The following is a 20,469-nucleotide window of genomic DNA, read 5'->3' on the forward strand; positions in this document are numbered from 1 at the left end:
ACAATTTATATATAATAGCTGTCACCAAATTTAAGTGTAATTCAATACATTTTGACAAATGTACACATTCATGTGATTACCAATGAAATAAGCATATACAATACTTCCAACGTCCTCAAGAAAAAATACTCTATGCTCCTTTGTAATGAATTCTTTCCTCTTACCCTCCTGCCCTGGCAGCAATGGAGGTGCCTCCTGTTCCTAGTTTTGCCTTTTCCAGAATTCCAATTTTAACTGGAACCACACAGTGTGTGGTCTTTTGTGTCTAATCTCCCTCATGTAGCATGATGCTTTTGAGTCACCCAGGCTGAAGCACGTATGAGTAGTTTGTTCTACTTTACTGCTGAGTAGTGTTCCACTGTATGAATGTACCACATTTCGCTGATCCACTCACCAGTTGATAGACATTTGCTTTTTCCCAGTTGTCAGCTATGGAAAATAATGCTGCCATAAATATTTGCACAGAAGTCTCTGGGTATGCATCGCTCTTCCTGGACACTCTATTATTTTTAAACTAGTATTTAGAAACAGTTCATAATTTATCAAGAGAATCAATTCAGCCTCATTCATGTAAGTTAACTTTGACAATTATTTTTCGGATGATGACTATGTGAATGCTCATATTCTTAATTATTCTGAAGTTAAATCTCACAAAATATATACAACCCTGCAAAATGGCTTACTGTTGATGACTTTTGCCAGGGCTTAAAAAAACATCAGAAACCACCAGATTTGGCACAGTAGGGTAATTTAATCTGTGACAACGTTACATTAAAATTTCTTCCAAACAATTCCTTTAGCTCTGATCATCAGTTACCCACAATTCACCTCTACCCTACCAAAGGCAGAGCATTAACTGGAAATAAAATAATGAATCACAGAATCTTATTGGAAGAAAAGAATTTAGAGCTCATACCCTGTGACTGTGGTCACATACATTTTATGACCCAGTTATGGGCCAGTTATGGCCCAGTTAAACTAAAATTGAAATGTTTGAGAAAAGTGACTGAAAGCTTAAGTATGTACATACAATATTTTAATGAATTTTGTTTAGGCTTTTGGCAACTGAGATAAACAACAAAGGAATTCATGTTCATTGAAAGGCAGGAATCAAATTTTGGGTGATCTGTAATTCAGGTGACATAACTACACAGAACAATCAAGACACTAGATTTTAGAGCCTTGATAAGATAATTTACTTTGATAGCATCAACACACTGCACAAAAAAGATTTTTATTTATGTGAAGACAATTACCATCTTTGGAATAAATGAAATATAGACATCTTTAAATTATATGAGGATGTATTATATTCCTTATTTTTACCTGACATACATTGATTAAAAGAAAGAAGAAAAAAATGAAGCTTTTTAAAAGCAGAGGAAGCAAACAACTGGAAATCAACCACATAAAGAAATACATTGTGTTGGCATTAACCTTGCACTGTACATGACATTTTTAACAATTTTCAGCACAATGGCAGAAACAAGATGGTTTTCCTAAAATTCTACCTTCCTTTCTGAACAGTAGTTTTTGTCTTACTCATCACCCTAACTCTTTCTTTTTTTTTTTTTTTTTTTTGTCTTTTTCTTTTTTTTATTAGTACCAGGGATCGAACTCACAACTGCGTACTTGCAAGGCAGGTGCTTATGCTGCTGAGCTAAATCCCCAGCCCCAACTCTCTTTCACTGAAAAAAAAAAAATGTAAAGCCTGATGTGGTGGCACTTACTTGTCCCAGTTGTGCAGGAGGCTGAGGCAGGAGAAGCAAAAGTTTAGGTCAGCCTAAGCAATTTAGCAAGACCCTGTCTTAAAATAAAAGCTTTTAGGAGCTGGGGATATAGCTCAGCGGCATAAGCATCTGCCTTCCAAGCAGGCAGTGGTGAGTTCAATCCTTGGTACCGATAAAAATGAAAAAGACAAAAAAAATGAATAAATAAATAAAAGCTTTTAGAAAAGCTAGGGATATACATAAATAAATAAGCTCACATAAATAAATTCTAGAATCCGAAAAAGAAAAAAAAAAAAAAAAAGGTACGGCTGGGGATTTAGCTCAGTGGCATAAGCGCCTGCCTTGCAAGCAGGCAGTCATGAGTTCGATCCTCAGTACCAATAAAAAAGAAAAAGACAAAAAAAAAAAAAATAAAATAAAATAAAATAAAATAAAATAAAATAAATTCTAGAATCCTTGTCTTAACATACATCAGGCCAGTACTAAAAAAACAAAATATAACAAAAATTTGCTTCTTTCATTTACATGCATAAACTTGCAACCCTGTGAAGCAATGGGTAAAAGATAAAGATGCAGACTGACTTGGTACAAACCAGGCAGGCGCTCTTTCAGAATTTGGACTTTTTAGCTGTGTAGGTAGTAACCCTGGTACAATCCACTAACTCTTCATCTGTAAGGTGGAGACATTCCCCCTCATTCTGGGACAGTCCCTCAGGCACCATGTCCTCTGAGCCTTTCCTTCTCCTCCTCCCCATCTGCCCTCTAGCAGTCTGCCCTTCCTTCTCTTGCAGCTCTCCCAATGTGACTGCAAGCAGAGAAGGGGCTTTATTAAGCCCTGGCTCTCAGCCTCAGCTTCCTCTCAAGCTCCCTGCTGCATCTGTTCCTTCTGGGTTGGTGGGGGGAGTAGCACAGGAGATCAGCCAAGCTGGGTACTTCAACAAGAGACTACCTTATGAGTCATTAGCAAAACACACGAAAGTGTAAAAAAGTGCGTGTTGTGTGATGAGACAGAATGGGACTGGGTGAACATGGGGAAAATTCTCAAATTTAGGGGTGTTTATTTTCTGACCAAACCTAAAAGTAATGGCTCTTCACACAGATAATTTATACTGTCATCACTGTGTGGAAGTACTCAAATACTAGACTGTAGGACAGAGGAGGACAGGATACAATAGTGCCAGCAACTGTTGCTTACATTTGTAGAGAGTACTGTCAAATATTTTCCACACACACAAAAAAAGTAAAGAAAACAAAGAAAATTTCTGGGTTTGGAAACAGTAATGCAGTAGTGGGAGATGCATATCAGTGACTGAGAATGTGTAACCTGCCTGGTCACGGATAAGGCCCAGATGAGCCCAGATCTGACTTGAGGGATCTCAGGATCTGCCTTGCCCATCAGTTCAGGAGGCTGAGTCTCCACACAAACACCAGCCCAGGCATGATGGAATAGTCATCAGACATGCTGGCACTGCAAGAAACCTCAGTTTACGCTACCCAGATTAGCCTTCTCATTTATGGACAAAGCTCTAAAAAGGTGAAATAACTTAGCCAAGACCTTGAAGCAGAAAGCAGTAAGACTCTAATATTCAGCTGGGCATGGTGGAACATGCTTGCAATTCCAGCACTCGGAAGGCCAAGGCAGGAGGACTGTCATGAGTTTGAGGCCAATCTAGGCTCCACCGTGCATTCAAGGCCAGTAGGGACCACTATATAGTGAGACACTGTCTCAAAAAAGCCAAACAACAAACAGCACAAAACAGCAGATATGAGGATAATGTATTTTGGAAACTTGGCTAGAAGTGTTCTTAAGATTCAAAACCTCAACCAGGCCACACTTCAGCATATCATGACTTACTATATCTAATAAACGAACACTTTAAATTTTTTGTAGATCATGAAAAATGGCTTCTCTGGATGCAAAAGATGAAGCCATTTTCTGGGATAATTCGTATCTGAAATATACAATGACCCACATTCTTATTCTCAATTATTATTCAGAGGGACAGACAAATGAATCACCAATTAATTATTTATAAATTATATTTTAGTAAAGATTTACTCCTTTTAAGAAATGTTTTATAAGAGTTCCTCCATCTCTGTGCACAGTCTATGATCCCTTCATAATCCATGGCAAAAAGCAATGGACAATTTTTGCATAGGAGAAAATGATCCACTTTCAGTTGCTAGGCCACTGATACTTCTAGAGCTGACTCCAAACTCCGTGTGTGTGTGGTGTTAGTGGTGACAGTGAGAGGGTACTTAGGATGTTGGTGTGGAATTATTTTACCCTAACTTTTGGTGTGATACTAAAAATTTTAGGAACTGAAGCTAAGGTTTGAAAAATTCTGAAAAATACATAAGCAACATGAAGGGGTAAAAGAGCCGGAAGTTAAATTACCTAACTTTTTGTTGTTGTTACCTAGTTTTTTTAAACATTAGTTTTGTATAATATACAAAGGATAGGAAATACTTTTTTTTTTTAGTTTTTTTTTTTTTTTGTCTTTTTCCTTTTTATCGGTACCAGGGATTGAACTCACGACCGCCTGCTTGCAAGGCAGGTGCTTATGCTGCTGAGCTAAATCCCCAGTCCCGGATAGGAAATACTTTAAAAGCTTGGTAGGATTAAATGAGCATATTTGTCATAACTTGTATTTATGTATGTTTGTATAAATAAACTAAAGGGTTAGACCCACAAATGGGGATTAAAATCTCCTTTAATAGGAAGATTAGATGGACGAGGGTTCACCAAGCCACAGATATCTGATACAACACGGGTGGCATTCCAAATCCTCCTCAAACGCTTGGTATCAGAATGGAATGAACGGACTAGGATGAAGTGAGATGTTGGAGGAGGCTGCATCGGCTAACAGAAAGGAACAGGCAGGAGACTTGGCTCTACATTGGCGGGGTATGACTCTAAATAGTATTTTTTAAATCAATAAAATCAAGATGAACTTACAGACCCTACCTGCCACTGAAAGCCAATCACCCAGCATGCAGGGTAAAACAGTAATAGAAACTAGTCACTCAGGAGACGGATTCTCTGGATGAAAGTGGAGATCTGAATTGGTTGAGGACTGCAGCAAACGCACTGGGTGACACTTTGGCAGGAAGATACAGGCAGGAGATAAGAATGTCTGGCCCCAAAGCAGCATATTTCAGAAAATGGGGAAAGTAACTATATGCTGTTCAAAATGCAAACTCTGCCCAGAAAGGCACAGGAAGTACATGGCTCATTGGAACAAAGAATTTCTTTTGTTTTTTCTCTCTCCCTTATTATAAAACTAGTAGAGTATGTGTCTATTGCAGAAAATTTGGGAAATACAATCCTGCCTCAGTTTCTGAGGTCCAGGATTACAGGCATGTATCACCCTATCTGGCCTAAGCATTTTAATGAATATTCTTCTAGTCTCTCCTATGAAATCTGATTTGTCAACAAATATTTAAGTATACTGTTCTTGTTTCATTGACAAATACAGATGTTAAGTAAAAGAGAAAGTAAAACCTTGAAGGCTTTCTTCATAAACTACTAAACAATCCTCCGAAGTTGTACGACATGATAATCCTCATAGCAAAATCTGAGACATCCACTTCTCTACATCTTCATCAAGCCTGAGATAGTTTTTTTCCCATCTTTACAAATCTAGTAGCATCCCAGAACTCAGGAAGCTGGGGAAGGAGGACCCTGAGTTCAAAGGCAGCCTGGACTACATAGTGAGAGCCTATCTCAAAAAAAAAAAATCTTATATTGCAAGTCACAGCACACCACTGTTTTATACTGATATTTCTTGGATTTATCATGAAGATAATCTTAGGTAATTACTGGCAATTAACATGTCTTTTTAATGAGCTATCTGCTCCTATCTGTCTGTAGTGGGGATTCCTATTAATATACTCGGCTCAGGGGCTGGGGATTTAGCTCAGCGGCATAAGTGCCTGCCTTGCAAGCAGGCAGTCGTGAGTTCGATCCCCGGTACTGATAAAAAGGAAAAAGAAAAAAAAAAAAAATATATATATATATATATATATATACTTGGCTCTTTTGGAAGTCTCTAGGGTTCTCAGATAATGATGAGTCAAGTAAGAGCTGGGAGAAGCACTGAAAACATGGTTAACAATTGAAAAGACAGACCCCTCAGGAAAAATGAACTCTGACTTATATAGCTTAGATAACAGAAAACAGGGTATTTTCTTCTTTTGTTCTTTTTTAAACAGTGCTAGGGACTGACCCAAGAGCCTTGCACACACTAGGCAAGCACTACCCCACAGAGACGCGCCCAGCCCGGTGAGGACCCTTGTGAAGGAGAGGTTTGTTTGTTTTGACATTTAGGAGGTGGTGAGTAAAAGTGGATCCTCTGAGCACTTTCTCTTCTCCTCTTAAACACAGCTCAAGTGGCAGTGCGGAATACGAGGAGAAAAGGAGCTGGGTGCTGCAGCTGGGATCAATGCATTTCAGGTTTCCTCTGTTCTGTCACCTCTCAAAAATATCAAATACAAGACAAATCAGTCTTAGATAATAAAAACCACTTTTTGACACAAGGCAGGGATAAACAAACTGTAGGTTGTGACTTTTCTCTCATTTAAAACAAACAGAGAGGACAGATACGTATGTAGTCTACACAGGCTAATAAGACCAAGGGTCTTACTTGTGGACCACTCTGTACCAACAAGAGAAGTGGAACAGGCTGAACTCACAAACACGAAAGTGTCTTTTATGAGTTCCATCAAAAAAGATGTGGGAGTTGGGGATTTAGCTCGGCAGCATAAGCGCTGCCTGCTAAATGCTAGGTCATAAGTTCAATCTTCGGTACCAAAAAAAAAAAAAAAAAAAAAAAAAAGGGCTAATGATTAATTTTGGGCTGGAGGTTTAGCTCAGCAGCATAAGTGCCTGCCTCACAAGCGTGAAATCATGAGCTCGATCCTTGGTATCAAAAAAAAAAAAAAAAATGTGAAGAATTAAAAAAAAATGATATGGCTGTTGGTAGCTCTGCGGCTTTGAAAGTTTGTCTTGTCTGACATGGGTTGTGCATAAGCTCTAAAGACTTAGGATGTAACACTGCTTTAACACCTAGTCATTGAGTGAGGTGACATATGCCAGTTACCCTGGTCTGATTATTGCACCTGATAGGTATATACTGAAACGTCATACCATATCTCATAAATATGTACAACTACTGTCAGTTAAAAACATAAAAAGTCAGTCACTATAAATAGTTCCTGTCTTTGAGAAAATAAACAGACAATAAACTACTCAAGAGATCAGTGTTGACGAGTTGTTATAAAATTGTTTTCATTGGGCATAGTGGTGCATGCCTACAACCCCAGCACTCTGGAAGGCTGAGGCAGAAGGATCGAAGGTTCAGTCCAGGCTGGGTAACTTTCAGTCTTAGCAAGACCCTGTCTCAAAATGAAAAATTATAAAAGGGCTGGAGATACCATTCACTGCAAAGGGCCAGAGTTCAATTTACAGTAAAAGGAAAAAATCATTTTCACAAACCCTTGTGCATTGCTGGCTGGGAATGTAAAACGATGCAGCCCTTGTGAAAAACAGTATGGTAGTTCCTTAAAAATATTTAAAATAGAATCACCATATGATCCAGCAATTCCATTGCTGGATATTTATCCCAAAGAACTGAAAGAAAGATCACAATGAGGATCCTGGGAAGATGGCAGCTTGATAGGTAGCAGGGTAGACAGCCTCTCTGAGAAAAACAACTCAGACACTAGAATTTAACACCACGGAGATGACCAGACGAAAGAAGAGGGATTCTCACGACCCAGGAAGAAACTGAGGAAAAAGAAAAAGAAAGGAAGGAAGGAAAAACATGGACAAAAGGCTGGAACCAGAAGCATTCTCACTGGAGCTGGTCCCGTGCTATGCTGGGCATGCCTAGGAGTCAGACGACTCACGGTCCCGCTGAAGTCACGGTAGCACTGAAATCAGGGGTTGGTGAAGCCCAAGGCCCTTGGCAGTAGGATGAAGTGCAATGGAGAGCGGAACCAATATGGAGAGCTGCACTAACCTGTGGTGAGTGCTAGGAATTTGGTCCCGCGGAGCAGGTAACCAGCTGGACGACATATGGGAGTTGGGCAGGATGGGCCCGAACCTGGAACCACAGTGGCATCAATCAGCTACCCCTGGCCGAAAGAGGACTGGTGGGCTCTGTTTGGGCTGGGTCACGCCACTGGTCAGGACCCAATAGCCAAGGGATGAAACTGTCCTGAACCTGTGATGTCCACACAACACAGACTAATGTGCTGAAGGCACTCATTGGTTGACTGGCTCAGACGAAAGGGGCCAGCCCACATCAGCCCTGTGGGCATCTCACAGATCAACAGTAAACTGGAGAGGGCAGCAATCGCCCAGCCAGCATGCTTTAGAAAAACCATAAGCAATATGGAGAGGACCTGAGACCTCCACCACACACCTGTCTGAAAGAAACCAGAAACATGACAAGAGAAAGAAACAAGAAAAAGCCTCTAGCCACTGACCCACGGAAAATAAGTCCAGGAGAGGTAAATACATAAGATATCAAGGGCAACAAATATGCAATATCGGACACAGCATCAGCAGACTTAAAGAAATACCTTCATGACCTCATAGACAACTTAAAACTGAAATTCTAACTCAAGTGAAGCAACACATAAAAAGATTAATAAAAGAAATGCTAAACACCTCTCAGGAAGACACCTGGGAGAATGGAAGAACCCAGAAAAAGAAGAGAAACCTTTGATGAAGAATATAAACAAAATCTAGAATACATGAAACAGATCCAATGGATGAAAGAGATTACCAATTAAAAACTCCATTGAAAGCTGGCAAAATTCCTTGACAGAAACAAAAGTTAGACTTTCAAAACTTGAAGATAGATTTGCAATGTGTGATCGTGAAAGGAAAGATCTCTTAAAAATAACAAGGAATCAGAAAATGACAAGAGGATCTACAACTTAAGAATAAAAAACGTGAGCGAAGAAGCAGGAGTAACCACAAATGAAATACAAAGGCTAGTCACAGAAATAATTAAGGAAAACTTCCCAAGCATAGGAAAAGGAAATGATATTCAGATATTGAGGCATACAGAACTCCAGCCAGCTGGAACCAAAACAGATCTACACACAGATATATAATAATTAAGATCCCAGAAATTCATCACAAGAAAAGAATATTAAAAGTGGTCAGAGAAAAGAATATTAAAAGTGGTCACCTATAAAGGAAAGCCCATTAAAATCACAACAGACTTCTCAACACAAACTATCAAATCAAGAAGAGCTTGGAGCGAAGTAGTCCAACCCCTGAAAGAAAATAACCTCCAACCCAGATTGATGTACCCTGAAAAACTGGCTCTCAAAGTGCATGGAGAAACAAGATGTTTCCATGACAAAGAGGAACTGGGGGAGTTCTTGACCATCAATCCAACCCTACAAAAATTACTGAAGGACATTCTAGAGAGAGAGAAAAAAATTACCAGGATTCCAGCAGCAGAGGCAGAGAGGCCTCAATGAATGGAGCAGACAGTGGAATGAAGGAGAAAAGTAGACAACAAATGGCAGAAAAATAGCATAGCAGAGATGAGGCAGAGAAGACTGAATATAATCTCTAACACTGACGGCCTTGATACACTAACAAAAAGAAACAGGCAGAGTAGGTCAGGAGATAGAGTCCATCAAGATGCTGTGAATAGGAAATATAATCTACCTAAAAGAGGGTTAATGAACTGAAAGTCAAAGATGAGAAAACGATGCTCTATGTGACAGGGAACCAGAGAGAAATAGGGACAGCTCCTCCAGCAGCTGCAGATAGGTTGGAAAGTCATGATGACACTTTCGTGCAGTGGAGAACTACTCAGCTATAAGGAAGGGAAACTTTGAGGCTTTAGTAAGTAAAGGAATACAGCTCAAGATCAAGCTCAGGGGTAAAAATATTCAGAACCACTTAGGTAGATAAATGGGTTGCCCCCAATCTAAAAACTAAAGGAGTTAGTGGGACCCAAAATGTACAAAGCACCCTGAGAATGGGAAAGGGGAGGAAATGTCTAAAAAAGGAAGGCAGAGGATATTGTTAACAGTGTATCAGGATTTAAAAGCCTTAGTCTTATGGCTCTGTTTAGTTTGACTTTATTCTGTTCCTGTCTGTCTACTCGTACTAGAATTGAGGGCACAGACAGCTATCCCAAAAATAGCAGGATATACCACGGTAACTATCCTTTAATTTCCTATTAACCGGAAGCCCTGTATTACTTACACTGTCTTACTATGACTGATCTTATTTGAACCTCGTTTGTTAGATTTCTGTTTTGTCTTGACTGATTTTATTCAAATCTGGTAGTGCTTGATAGTATCAAGTCTAAGAGTAGAGCCAACTACTCTGAAGATGACAAGATGCAATAGGATACCCATTCTGGTTTGATTATTAACTGCTTTTGAAGTCCTATAATGTCTCCAAAGTTTTGTTTTCATTAATATTGCTATGTGGTGGTATGTTCAATTATATTATGCCTGAAAATATAGACAATTTTATTGAAAATAAGAGACATCCTAATAACTAATGTAGATCACCTAATATTGTGGTTTTACATGTCTTTTTCATTTCATGTTTTTCTAGGAATTTGTGTCATCATCTTGTTTTGGTTTGCTCTTCCCTGTAATACAGAAAGGATAGGTATGCATGTAGAAATTCACGCCATGTGTAGAACTCTAAACAGTTTACGAGAATAGATTATATAATGCACGATGTAATGAACAGATACTCTGAAGAAAAAGAGACACTAAGACACCCAATACTAATTCCATAGCGTCATGACATAAAATCTAGTAATACTATAATTCTGTGTCCAAAGTGATATTAGTCTGTTTCCTTTTGTTTAATTTCACCATACATAAAGATACGGACAGCTATTTTGAAGAGAACGAGAGACATTACAGCAGCCACTGCTGACTTCCCTATTGTCTGGTCTTGAAGACCTAAAATGCCTTCATCATCCTGTTCTGATCAGTTTAGTACTATTTTGTTCAGTATGAATTCACTGGGTGTGAAGATATGGACAACTATTTGGAAGAAAACAAGGAACAATATGATAGATAGTGAAGAACTCTGGTGGTCTTGCTTTGAAATCTGTGTTTCTTAAATTGTTTTCTTATAATCTGTTTTGTTCTATTTAATTTTACCCTCCTTAAAATAAAAAATAAAATAAAAAAAGAAAGATCACAATGAGGCATTTGTATACCCGTGTTCACACCATCATTATTTACAATAGTCAAAAATGGAAGCAACTCAAATATCTGTCAGTGGGAAGATGGATAAACAAAATGTGGTACAGACAATGAAACATAACTCCTTAAAAAGGAAGGGCATTCTGACAATACAAAAATGGGTGAATCCTGATTAAGGTAAGTGAAATAAGCCAGTCTTAAAAGGGCAAATACCACATCATTTTCCTTACATCAGGTACCTCGAGTGGTCAAATTCACGAAAACAGAAAGCAGCATAGTGGTTGTCAAGTGCTTGGAGCAGGAAAAAATAAAGAACTACTGTTTAACAGGTATGACATTTCAATTTTGCAAGATAAAAAAGTTGTGTGGTTAGATCATCATGATGGTTGCTGTACATGTAAAGTGGCTAAAACAGTAAATTTTATTTAAATTTTAAAAAAGTTAGAAAATATTTCATTTTTAAAAACAGTAATTTAAAACTAATTGATTAAAAACTTTCATGAAATTTTCAAAGAAAAACATTCACTCTTTTCTACCGTATGTTAACACTGGGAGCCCACCTACGGCTTATCTGTTTCTAGTGCAGGTAAAAGGCGAGATACATGACCAGGCAGCATAAGTGCCTCAGTGAAGTAGCTGGAGATTCACCAGCTGTGCTCCATTTGGCAGCACTAGAAGCATACAAATGTTCATTGTTGTGATTTTAATATTCTAGACTCCCTCTGCACACACACAAATTGTTGTATGGGTCTTTAGAAAATAAAAATAGCCCTTGAACAAAACACAATTATTCAAGGTCTTTTTATCTATAGTTTGATAATCATGGTATCCAGTTAAACCTATTTTAAAGGTTCTCAGCTATATAAAAGTCAAAGATTAGGGAAATTTAGTAGGACTGCCCCATTGAAAATAAGAACCTAAAATTAAAGATGTAACAGCATTTCCCCATTTTCCATCTTTATAGTAATTTAAAGTTTACAAAGCAATTTCAGATACATTATTTCATCTGAACCTCATGTCTACCCCATATGATTAGTTTTTTTTTGTCTTTTTGAGACAGGGTCTTGCTGTGCAGTTCAGGCTGGCCTTGAGCTCATTTTGTAGTCTAGGCTGGTCTCGAACTCACAACGATCCTCCTGCCTCAGCCTCCCGAGTGCTGGGATTACAAGTGTGAGCCACCACGCCTGGCCCCATATGATTAGTTTTAATACTATCAATTTTACAGATACGAGCATAAGAATTTAAGTGATTTAACCAAAATCATTTAGCTATACTACTTGTTCAGGCCCATGTCCCAGAGGTTCACATGCATTTTTATACAGTATTTCCCTAAACCTTAAGTTTAGCTGTGTCATCAAAGGCTTTACTAATCTGAAACATATCCCACAGGATAAAGGGACCTGTGACACCTCCACAGGGGTCGAGGAAATGGAAAGGGTGATACCCAGCCGGACAGTAAGAAAAGCCCTGACGCCTCACTTCCCTACCCTGAATAAAGATGTTATCTGACCTGTCTACCATCTACCACTCAGGAGGAGCTGTAATAGCAAAGGACATCAGACAAGAATGAAAAGAGCCATTTGACTGCTGTTTTAGGACACTACGATTCCACAATTCTTATCATCATGACAGCTGAGCATATAAGATGAGCAGGTCTGGGAAATAAACCAGAAAATCTGGTTGGTGTCCAAAGTGAGCTGGAGGAGCGAAAGCTGGTTTTCTAGATGGAAAAGCAGATGCTGGATCCTAGCAGCACTGAACCGTGAGCCCTTTCCTTACTTCACTTTTCAAGATGCTAAAGAGGGAAGCAAGAACTTCCTTTTTTATTGCAGGACAGGTACTGAGGTTTGAACTCAGCCTTTGCATTGAGCTACACCCAGCTCTTTCTATTACTTATCGAGACGCGGTCTTGCTAAATCATTAAGTTGCCCAGGCTTGAACTTGTTGATTCTCCTGCCTTAAATCTCCCAAAGCGCCGGGATTACAGATGTGTACCACCATGCCAGCTGGATGTACAGCTGGATGTAGAGACCTTGATACAGGGGAACCAAATACGCTAGAGGCTGAATATTAAAGTAAATAAAAGCATTGACGATACAGCAGCACTATGCCACACTTAGATGGGCATGAGGGAACCGTGAAACGACAGAGCGATAGGGTCTGCTGAGCCTCCTTACTTTTTCTATCAGCTCAGGATTTGGCAGCTTCCTGACATTACAGGCTGTGGCTTCCTTTACTCACCTGCCGAGCAGGTGAGCAGTTTGCCTGGAGGTTGGTATAGGCACAGATAGAAGGCTATGGAGCCATCAGTCTGGCATCTGGGAGATGGGGACAGAATTTAAGGTGAATGGGGCCATTAAAAGGCTCTCACCTTGGGTTTCATTTCAGCCATACATTCGATCTGCACATATTCAGAATGCCATCTATGCCTGGCTGCACTGTACTGGCAACGCAGTGGAGAATAAAACAGACAAGACTCCTCCCTTGGGTCACTAACTGGGCAAAGACAATGAACAAGTGAAACCACACAGTGTCCTGATGAATTCTGTGAAGACAAAAGCCAGGAGGTACCATCAAGAGTGCCTGAGGGTCCACCCTGGGCCTCTCTTCTGGGAAGACGGCATTTAATTCAGCTGAGACTCAGTGTCAAATGACACAGGTATAGAGCTTGAGGGAGAAGTCTGTCCGGCACAACACCAGCAAGGGTAAGAGTCCTCAGGCAGGAATAAGCCTAATCTGCCGGACAAAAGAAAAGACTAAGAAGAAGAGTGCTCTGGGCTAAGGTGGGAGTAAGAAGTACAAGTTCCATGTCCAGGGACATGAGAATTCACCGAAGCACAAAGGAGTTAAGGTGCCTGGTTTATGTTTCCAGCAAATGGGTCTGGTCTGACAGATTGCAAAGCAAAGGACTCCTGGAATTCTCTGTTAAAATGTCCTATTTTAATAGATTTTTCCATTAAAATCCAAGAGGGCTCAAAGCTTCATTGGATTATTAATGTGTCCACCACTAACACTTGCAGGAATTCTCCAGAATGCGAGGCAGGGCAGACTGAGAGACAGGAAAGACGGTGATAGAGGGCAGGATGGTAGCTAGCTGGCTCCGATGCCCCAGATTTGTCTCCACAACCTGGAACAACCTTGTGTCCCTGATCCCCAACGGCCCTGATCCACAGAGCTCCTGCAACAACTGCAAAGGACAGCTACTTGCCTGAGGACCCCCATTCTCTCTGCAGCCTGTAGGTTATGTTAGCCACAGCAAAACAAGGGGGTGTCAAAGGCACAATGCTCCGTAGCCCCTTTGGCCTCATCTGATTCTGTAGCAGGGAGGAAAGAGGCCAGCAGGCCCCAGCTTAACTTTATAGTACACATCTTTCCAACCTGCTCAAAACCTTTTAGGATTGGCCAGGCATATGTGAAGGTTATAAAACAGAAAAGGGCCTCTGCTTGATGCCTTTCTTTTCTTTTCTTTAACCAGCCTCTACTGAATCATTCCTTGCTGATTTCAGATATTTTCTGAGCTACATCCAGGTCCAATAAGCGATAAAGTTACACACCACCACCTGATCAAGGCGAGTGTTTACCTTCCCTTAGAAGGGTGAACAAACTGCCTAAAAAACAAAAACTATTCTTATACTCTAGCTGTAGCCCATCTTAATAAGCAAAAGATACGAACAATACAATCACTTCCAATCATGAAGCAAACAATCAAATGTCTTTAACATTTTGGAAGAGAAGAAAAAAACTACTCAATGTCAAGAAAAGAGTAAGAATGACAAAACAGGGAAAATGAAGCAAAATGACCCACCAGCTGCTTTTAAGGAATTGAACTGATTTGTTTTATCAGAAAAGGAGACTTTCATTCCGCACCCCCCTGCCGCCAAAACAGTGCAGCATAGGGAGGGGAGCAGAAAGGGAGTATTTGGTAGTCATGAACTACAAACAGAAAACATCTAATTATTTCAAAAGCTGTTTCCATCAGAATAGGCTATTTCTTAACTTTTCAAACTACATCCTCAAAAATCAGGGAATATGGCAAATAGCAGTATGTGAACTCTTGTGACTTACTTTACTGATAAAGGATCTAGGCCAGAAAGCTTTTGGGAAGTGGCAGAGCCTTACTATGTATTTTTTATTATGTATAAGCCCCTTATAAAAAATAGGAATGGCACAGGAAGTTACCCACAATCCCATCGTAACACTATACCCAGTGTTTGTATTTTGTTCCTCTTATCATATCTTTATATGTTCTATACTACATTATTATAATCACATTGTATTAATGTTCTTTCTGATGTATAGGCTCCTCACTGCCATAAACACAACTAAGGATGAAAAACAGAACACTGTTAGGTATATAGATTTTACCATATACTGATTTTACTATCGTTGCCAACAATTGGTTTGTGCCTTCTAAGTAAGTCTGTCCTTTTTACTGAGACACAATAAAGATATAGAAGCTAAGCATGATGGCACACACCTGTAAACCCAGTAGCCAGGAGACTGAGATGAGAGAAACTGCCACAAGTTGAAGGCCGGCCTTAAGTGAATTCAAGGCCAGCCTGCACTATATAGTAAGATCCTGTCTTAAAAATAAAAAATTAAATTTATATCCTTTTCATGAAATGTTTAAAACAGCTCTCCAGAGGTCATGAGACATAAAGATCAAGCTGCTTAACCTTATGTTAGTTCTATTTACCTACCTGGTGCATCAGGTACCTGAAGAGGAATGAAAGGATCAGACACACTTAGAAGTGGGACGCCAGAATCCACAGTCTGCCCACCCTTCCTTTTTTCAGCTGGATTTGGGTGGAGGGGAAAGAGGGCCAGGAGAGAAAAATAAGAAAATCAGAGATCACGTAAACCTAGAGGAATTTACCATCTATTAACCCAACAGCTTAAATCATAGATTAAGTTCAAACTTAGAGATGGAATAAAGGGAGAAAGTGGAAACAGCCCAGTGTAATAGCAAAGTATCTGAGCTGTACAATGTGGTCCTGGTAACACACGATGAGATGCAATGAACCATCAAGCCAGGATATTCATATGTGTGAACTTCTTCCTTGGATACTGCAGAGTACAGGCATCTTTCTCAGAATTTCTCTAGGAATTACTGTCCACATTACACGTTTTGTTATGTACGCACTAGCACATGCGTATGACTATTTCCTATGCATTCACTAATTCTTGCAGGCCCTTTAGGGACTACATCTTATTATATTTCCATAATGTCTATCAGAATAGTAGGCAAACACATGGGAAAAGGCAGAAACAGATTTCTTGTGGACCGTGGGGTTAGATAAACTCTAAACTCTGGACTGTATCTAATGTAGTTTACTCTTCATTTAGCAAACTACAGATTTACAGAAATATACATACCCTAAAGAATACAAGAGTTTGAAACTGTTTTAGAATTTTGTACACAATTTTCATATTTTCCAGGAGAGAAAACAAAGCCCCAAATTTAAGAGATTAGCCAGTGGTCCACCAGCAGAACTAGGATCAGAACCCGAGACTATTTCTACTCTATCATTCTTCACACTGCTTCAGTATTCAGTGTGTTCCTTCACTAAAATCTTATTTTTCCCTCTTAAAACCGTGTTTTAGAATAATGCTTTATGACAAAGAATTATAGAATGACAACATATACAGAATGAACTCTGCATCCAGCTACCTCCAGTAAAGATGCTTTATATGATAGTAGTGCGGTATCCCTGATACACTGTTACGTGGACTATTGTTTTTGCATACGCCCTGCTATAGTTTGGATTTGGGATGTCCCCCAAAGCCCATATATTATGAGCTTGGCCTTCAGTCTGGCACTATTGGAAAGTGTTCGGAACTTTGAGAGGTGGGTTTTGGGTCATCTGAGACATGTCATCAAAAAGGACAGGGGGGCCCAGTCTCTTCTCAAACCCTTTTGTATCGTGGTCCAGTGAGTAGCTTTGTTCTGCTATGTGTTTGCTACCATGATGTACAATCACACCACATGGCAACAAAAACCTCTGAAATCTCCAAAACTATAGATTTTATAAAACTATGAGTCATTTTTAAAAAGATATGAAGAGTAAATCTTTAGCTACAGTTACTAGGAAACACACAATACATATGACCAAAATTGATGCACATAAAGAAAATACTATGAAAGTTTCACCACATGTAATGTTCTTTTTCAATTTGAAAATCTTAAAACTGTGGATGACTTTCTAGAAAAAGAAAATTTTAAAATTTGCCTTATTAAGAGGCAGAAAACCTGAGAGGCACCTCTCTCACTTGCTCTCAGGCAACCCTGGAAAAGACACTCTCTTGTGCCTCAGTGGTCTCAGCTGTAATCATGTGGGGATCGTGGCCAATCTCAAGGGCTGCAAGGACTAGATGAGCACATATTAAGTACAAGTGACAGACTGATGAAGATGCTTACATACGTAAGCAGAGCTCCTGAAAGATTAGTACGAGAAATGACCACTCACTGCTAAAGTATTTATAGTAGAAGAACACTTAGGATAATGTTTTAAGAAATGAAGGAATGTCTGGCAAGCCAGAGGTCTTGAGTTCAATTTCTGGTACAAAAAAAGCAAAGCAAAGAAAAGAGGAATTTATTTAAATATATTAGTAGCTGTCTACATTAAGAAATTTAATGTAAATATATTTTATTTTATTAATTTTTTAGTGGATTTTTGAGACAGGGTCTCACTATGCAGTTCAGGCTAGTCTTGACCTTACTATGTATCCCAGCCTTGAACTCATGGTGATCCTCTTACCACAGCCTCCTGAGTGCTAGGATTACAGGCATGGCCCCCATGCCCAGTTATAATGCAGACATTTTAAAACTAACATTTAGGAGCTTCTTTAATGAGAGGGGGAAATGTGTCAGATTTATAAAGTGAAACTAGGTTTTAAAGTATAAAATATATAAATATATATTATATATAATATATAAATATGTAAATATATAAAATAAAAAATATAAAGTATAAAATATTTTTAAAAATATATATGACATATATATGAATATATATATATACACAGATATATCAGTCTTAAGTGAGGCCTAAAATTGTACAAACTGTGGTCATATGCACTTTGGGGAGATACACAACTTTCACCAGATTCATAAAGACATCCATGACTCTAAAAGGTTAATATGTTCCCACTGACTCAAACCAATAGTGTACATGTATGACTGCGTGACCATCCCATTAGGCTATTTAATATCAGACAATGGAATTGAAATCAGAGCCTTCCAGCAGAGAGACACATAAATTATGGCCCCATTATGAGCATGTTAATACCTAACAGACATCAAGATGGTGGTAAGCTCATGGGGATTTTAACTTCCTTCTCTATAAATTATTTTATATGATAAACGTGTATAAATTGTAACATAAAAAGTGTAATTAATAAAGGGAAAGTAAGTCTCATATTATTGCTTCTATAATTTAAAACCAAACTCAATTAAAGATATTTTTCGTACCCCCAAAGCAAACATACATATAAACATAGCTTAGAGTCTCTGATATCAGACAGAAAATCTAATTCTTAGAACTCTTCAAGTTATTCTAAAGAACCTATGCATTGACAAGAGAGCACCAGAGTGCCATTCCTCACATTTACAATTATTTCTTCATGCCACGTCCTGGTTGTATGAGAACAAGCCCTGCATATTACTGCCAGATCATTCCCCCCATTTTCATTCAAAGTGATCCTGACCCTTCCTCTGGTTGTTTTTGATTCACAACTTTTGAATGAGGGAGACAGGAGTTCCTGCCAGGGCGGTGCTCCCTGGTGTGCTAGTGCTGCCTGTGGAGAGGAAAACTGTGCACTGACAAGAGTGAGCCTCGTGTGTCTCGGGTACGTTCCATACTCACCAGTTCCAGCAGAAAATGAGGAAGTGGCAAAAGCATCGCCCTGGGTCGGCAGGAAGCCTGGAATCAAACTCTCTGCTGAGCCGCCGAGCTTGTCGGGATGTTTGCCTGAAAGGACAAGACACTGCTAGGTTCCTTTTTCCAGAATCCTGAGAGGCACATGCACAGCAAGGGTGAAGAGCAATCTCTGACTGCCTTTTACCCCACTATGACAACACCTGGGCTACTCCAGGGTCCTGGTTTAGTCACGGAAACCACTAAGAAAAGGATGAAACTCTTAAGGGTCAACAGACTACACATCAGTTTTACAAGATGACAAGAGTTCAGGAGAGGGGTTGTGCAACAGTGTGCCACTGTACTACTGAATTAGATGCTTAAAAATGGTTAAAATGGTAAATATTATGTCAGGTGTATTATAATAAATTAAGATTTTTTCAAGGTAAGTAAGTGAAAAGAAAAAAAATGAGAGACCACAGAACTAGCCCCTTAAGCTCAAGCGCGTTCCTCAGACCAGAATGCCTTCAGCCGGCAGACAGAAGCTTAGTTTATGTAACTAATGTGATAATGATCCGAGCTCCATGTGGGGAGTAGTTTAGGAAAGCAGGACCGGGAGCGGCAGAGACGGCAGCAGTGAGACGCTATGAAGGACAGCTGGGATGACAGGGTGCTGCGTGAAAGCCAAGAGATAAACAGCAAGGAAAGAGCAAGTTACTAAAAACTGGAGACTTGCAAACTTTGGGGCCTACCTAGGTATAAAAAACTAGTTTCCAGTAACCCTTGAAGGTATTTCTATTTATGGTCCAGAACAAGAACTGATACAAACAATATCAAAAGTGAGTTATCAAAGAAGGTCAAACCTTATGTCCTCATCTTCTGTTTAAAACAGCAGGAAAGTAATATGGGTTTTTAATAAAATAACAGCCAAGGACCGGGGACACAGCTCAGTAGCCCAGCATCCGTCTGGTAAGTGCAAGGTACTGAGTTCAATTTCCAGTACAAAACAAACAAACAATAAAATAAAATAACAGCCAAAGCTAACATGCTTGGTCAGCAGTTCAAAACACTCCCTTAGTTCTGACCATTCTCTTATCCTGTTGTTGTTGTATAAATTGAGGGCACTCTTTTCCAACTGCCTATCAGAGAATTTTCCCAGATGCATCTATTGTTCCAAAGTGTGTGCACGTGCATATGTGTCCTGCCTTCCATATCAGATGGGGAATTTTGAAGGGAAAAGTGATTCTCTTTATAGTTTGGCAATACTAGGGACTGAAACCATGCTAGGCAAGAGTTCTTCCACTGAGCTACATCCCAGGCGTCTTCATTATTTCACTTTGAGACAGAGCCTTGCCAAGCTGCCTTCTTGCCTCAGTCTCCCAAGTTGTTGGGATTATAGGAATGTACCAGCACAGCCAGCTAGAATTTTATCTCTTATTTACAAAACCGCTTTTCTGTGTCAATCAACAATAACACAAAACTATATTCATAGCGATACACTACCTGTGTGAGGGAACACTCTTATGGGCAAGTAATCGCTACTTTCTTGAATAATAAATCCAGTTGTGAGGAGGAGGAGGAGGTCACCACAGCCCTCCTGCTTCATATCATTACCCTGCTTTATGCCACCGAATCTCTCCTAAAAGTTTCTTCACTATAATGGGGACTGATCT

General features: G+C 39.5%; 1 protein-coding gene across 5 annotated transcripts in view; it reads right to left on the reverse strand.

Moving 5' to 3' along the window:
- The window catches only part of Aak1 (AP2 associated kinase 1), a 166,694-nt gene that overhangs the window by 22,966 nt on the left and 123,259 nt on the right, over positions 1-20,469 (reverse strand). For 4 of the 5 annotated variants that reach the window (XM_063229547.1, XM_063229546.1, XM_063229545.1 and 1 more), the window contains exons 16-17: positions 18,806-18,910; positions 15,641-15,736 (exon numbers count right to left, since the gene is read on the reverse strand). In XM_063229547.1, the coding sequence (XP_063085617.1) occupies positions 15,641-15,736; positions 18,806-18,910 (201 nt within the window). The remainder of the gene's footprint in view (positions 1-15,640; positions 15,737-18,805; positions 18,911-20,469) is intronic. The other variant, XM_063229549.1, reaches the window with a different exon arrangement.

Source organism: Cavia porcellus, unplaced genomic scaffold (genome assembly GCF_034190915.1).
Source record: "Cavia porcellus strain 051 isolate PalLab524CR breed Dunkin Hartley unplaced genomic scaffold, mCavPor4.1 scaffold_18, whole genome shotgun sequence".
Taxonomy (NCBI): domain Eukaryota; kingdom Metazoa; phylum Chordata; class Mammalia; order Rodentia; family Caviidae; genus Cavia; species Cavia porcellus.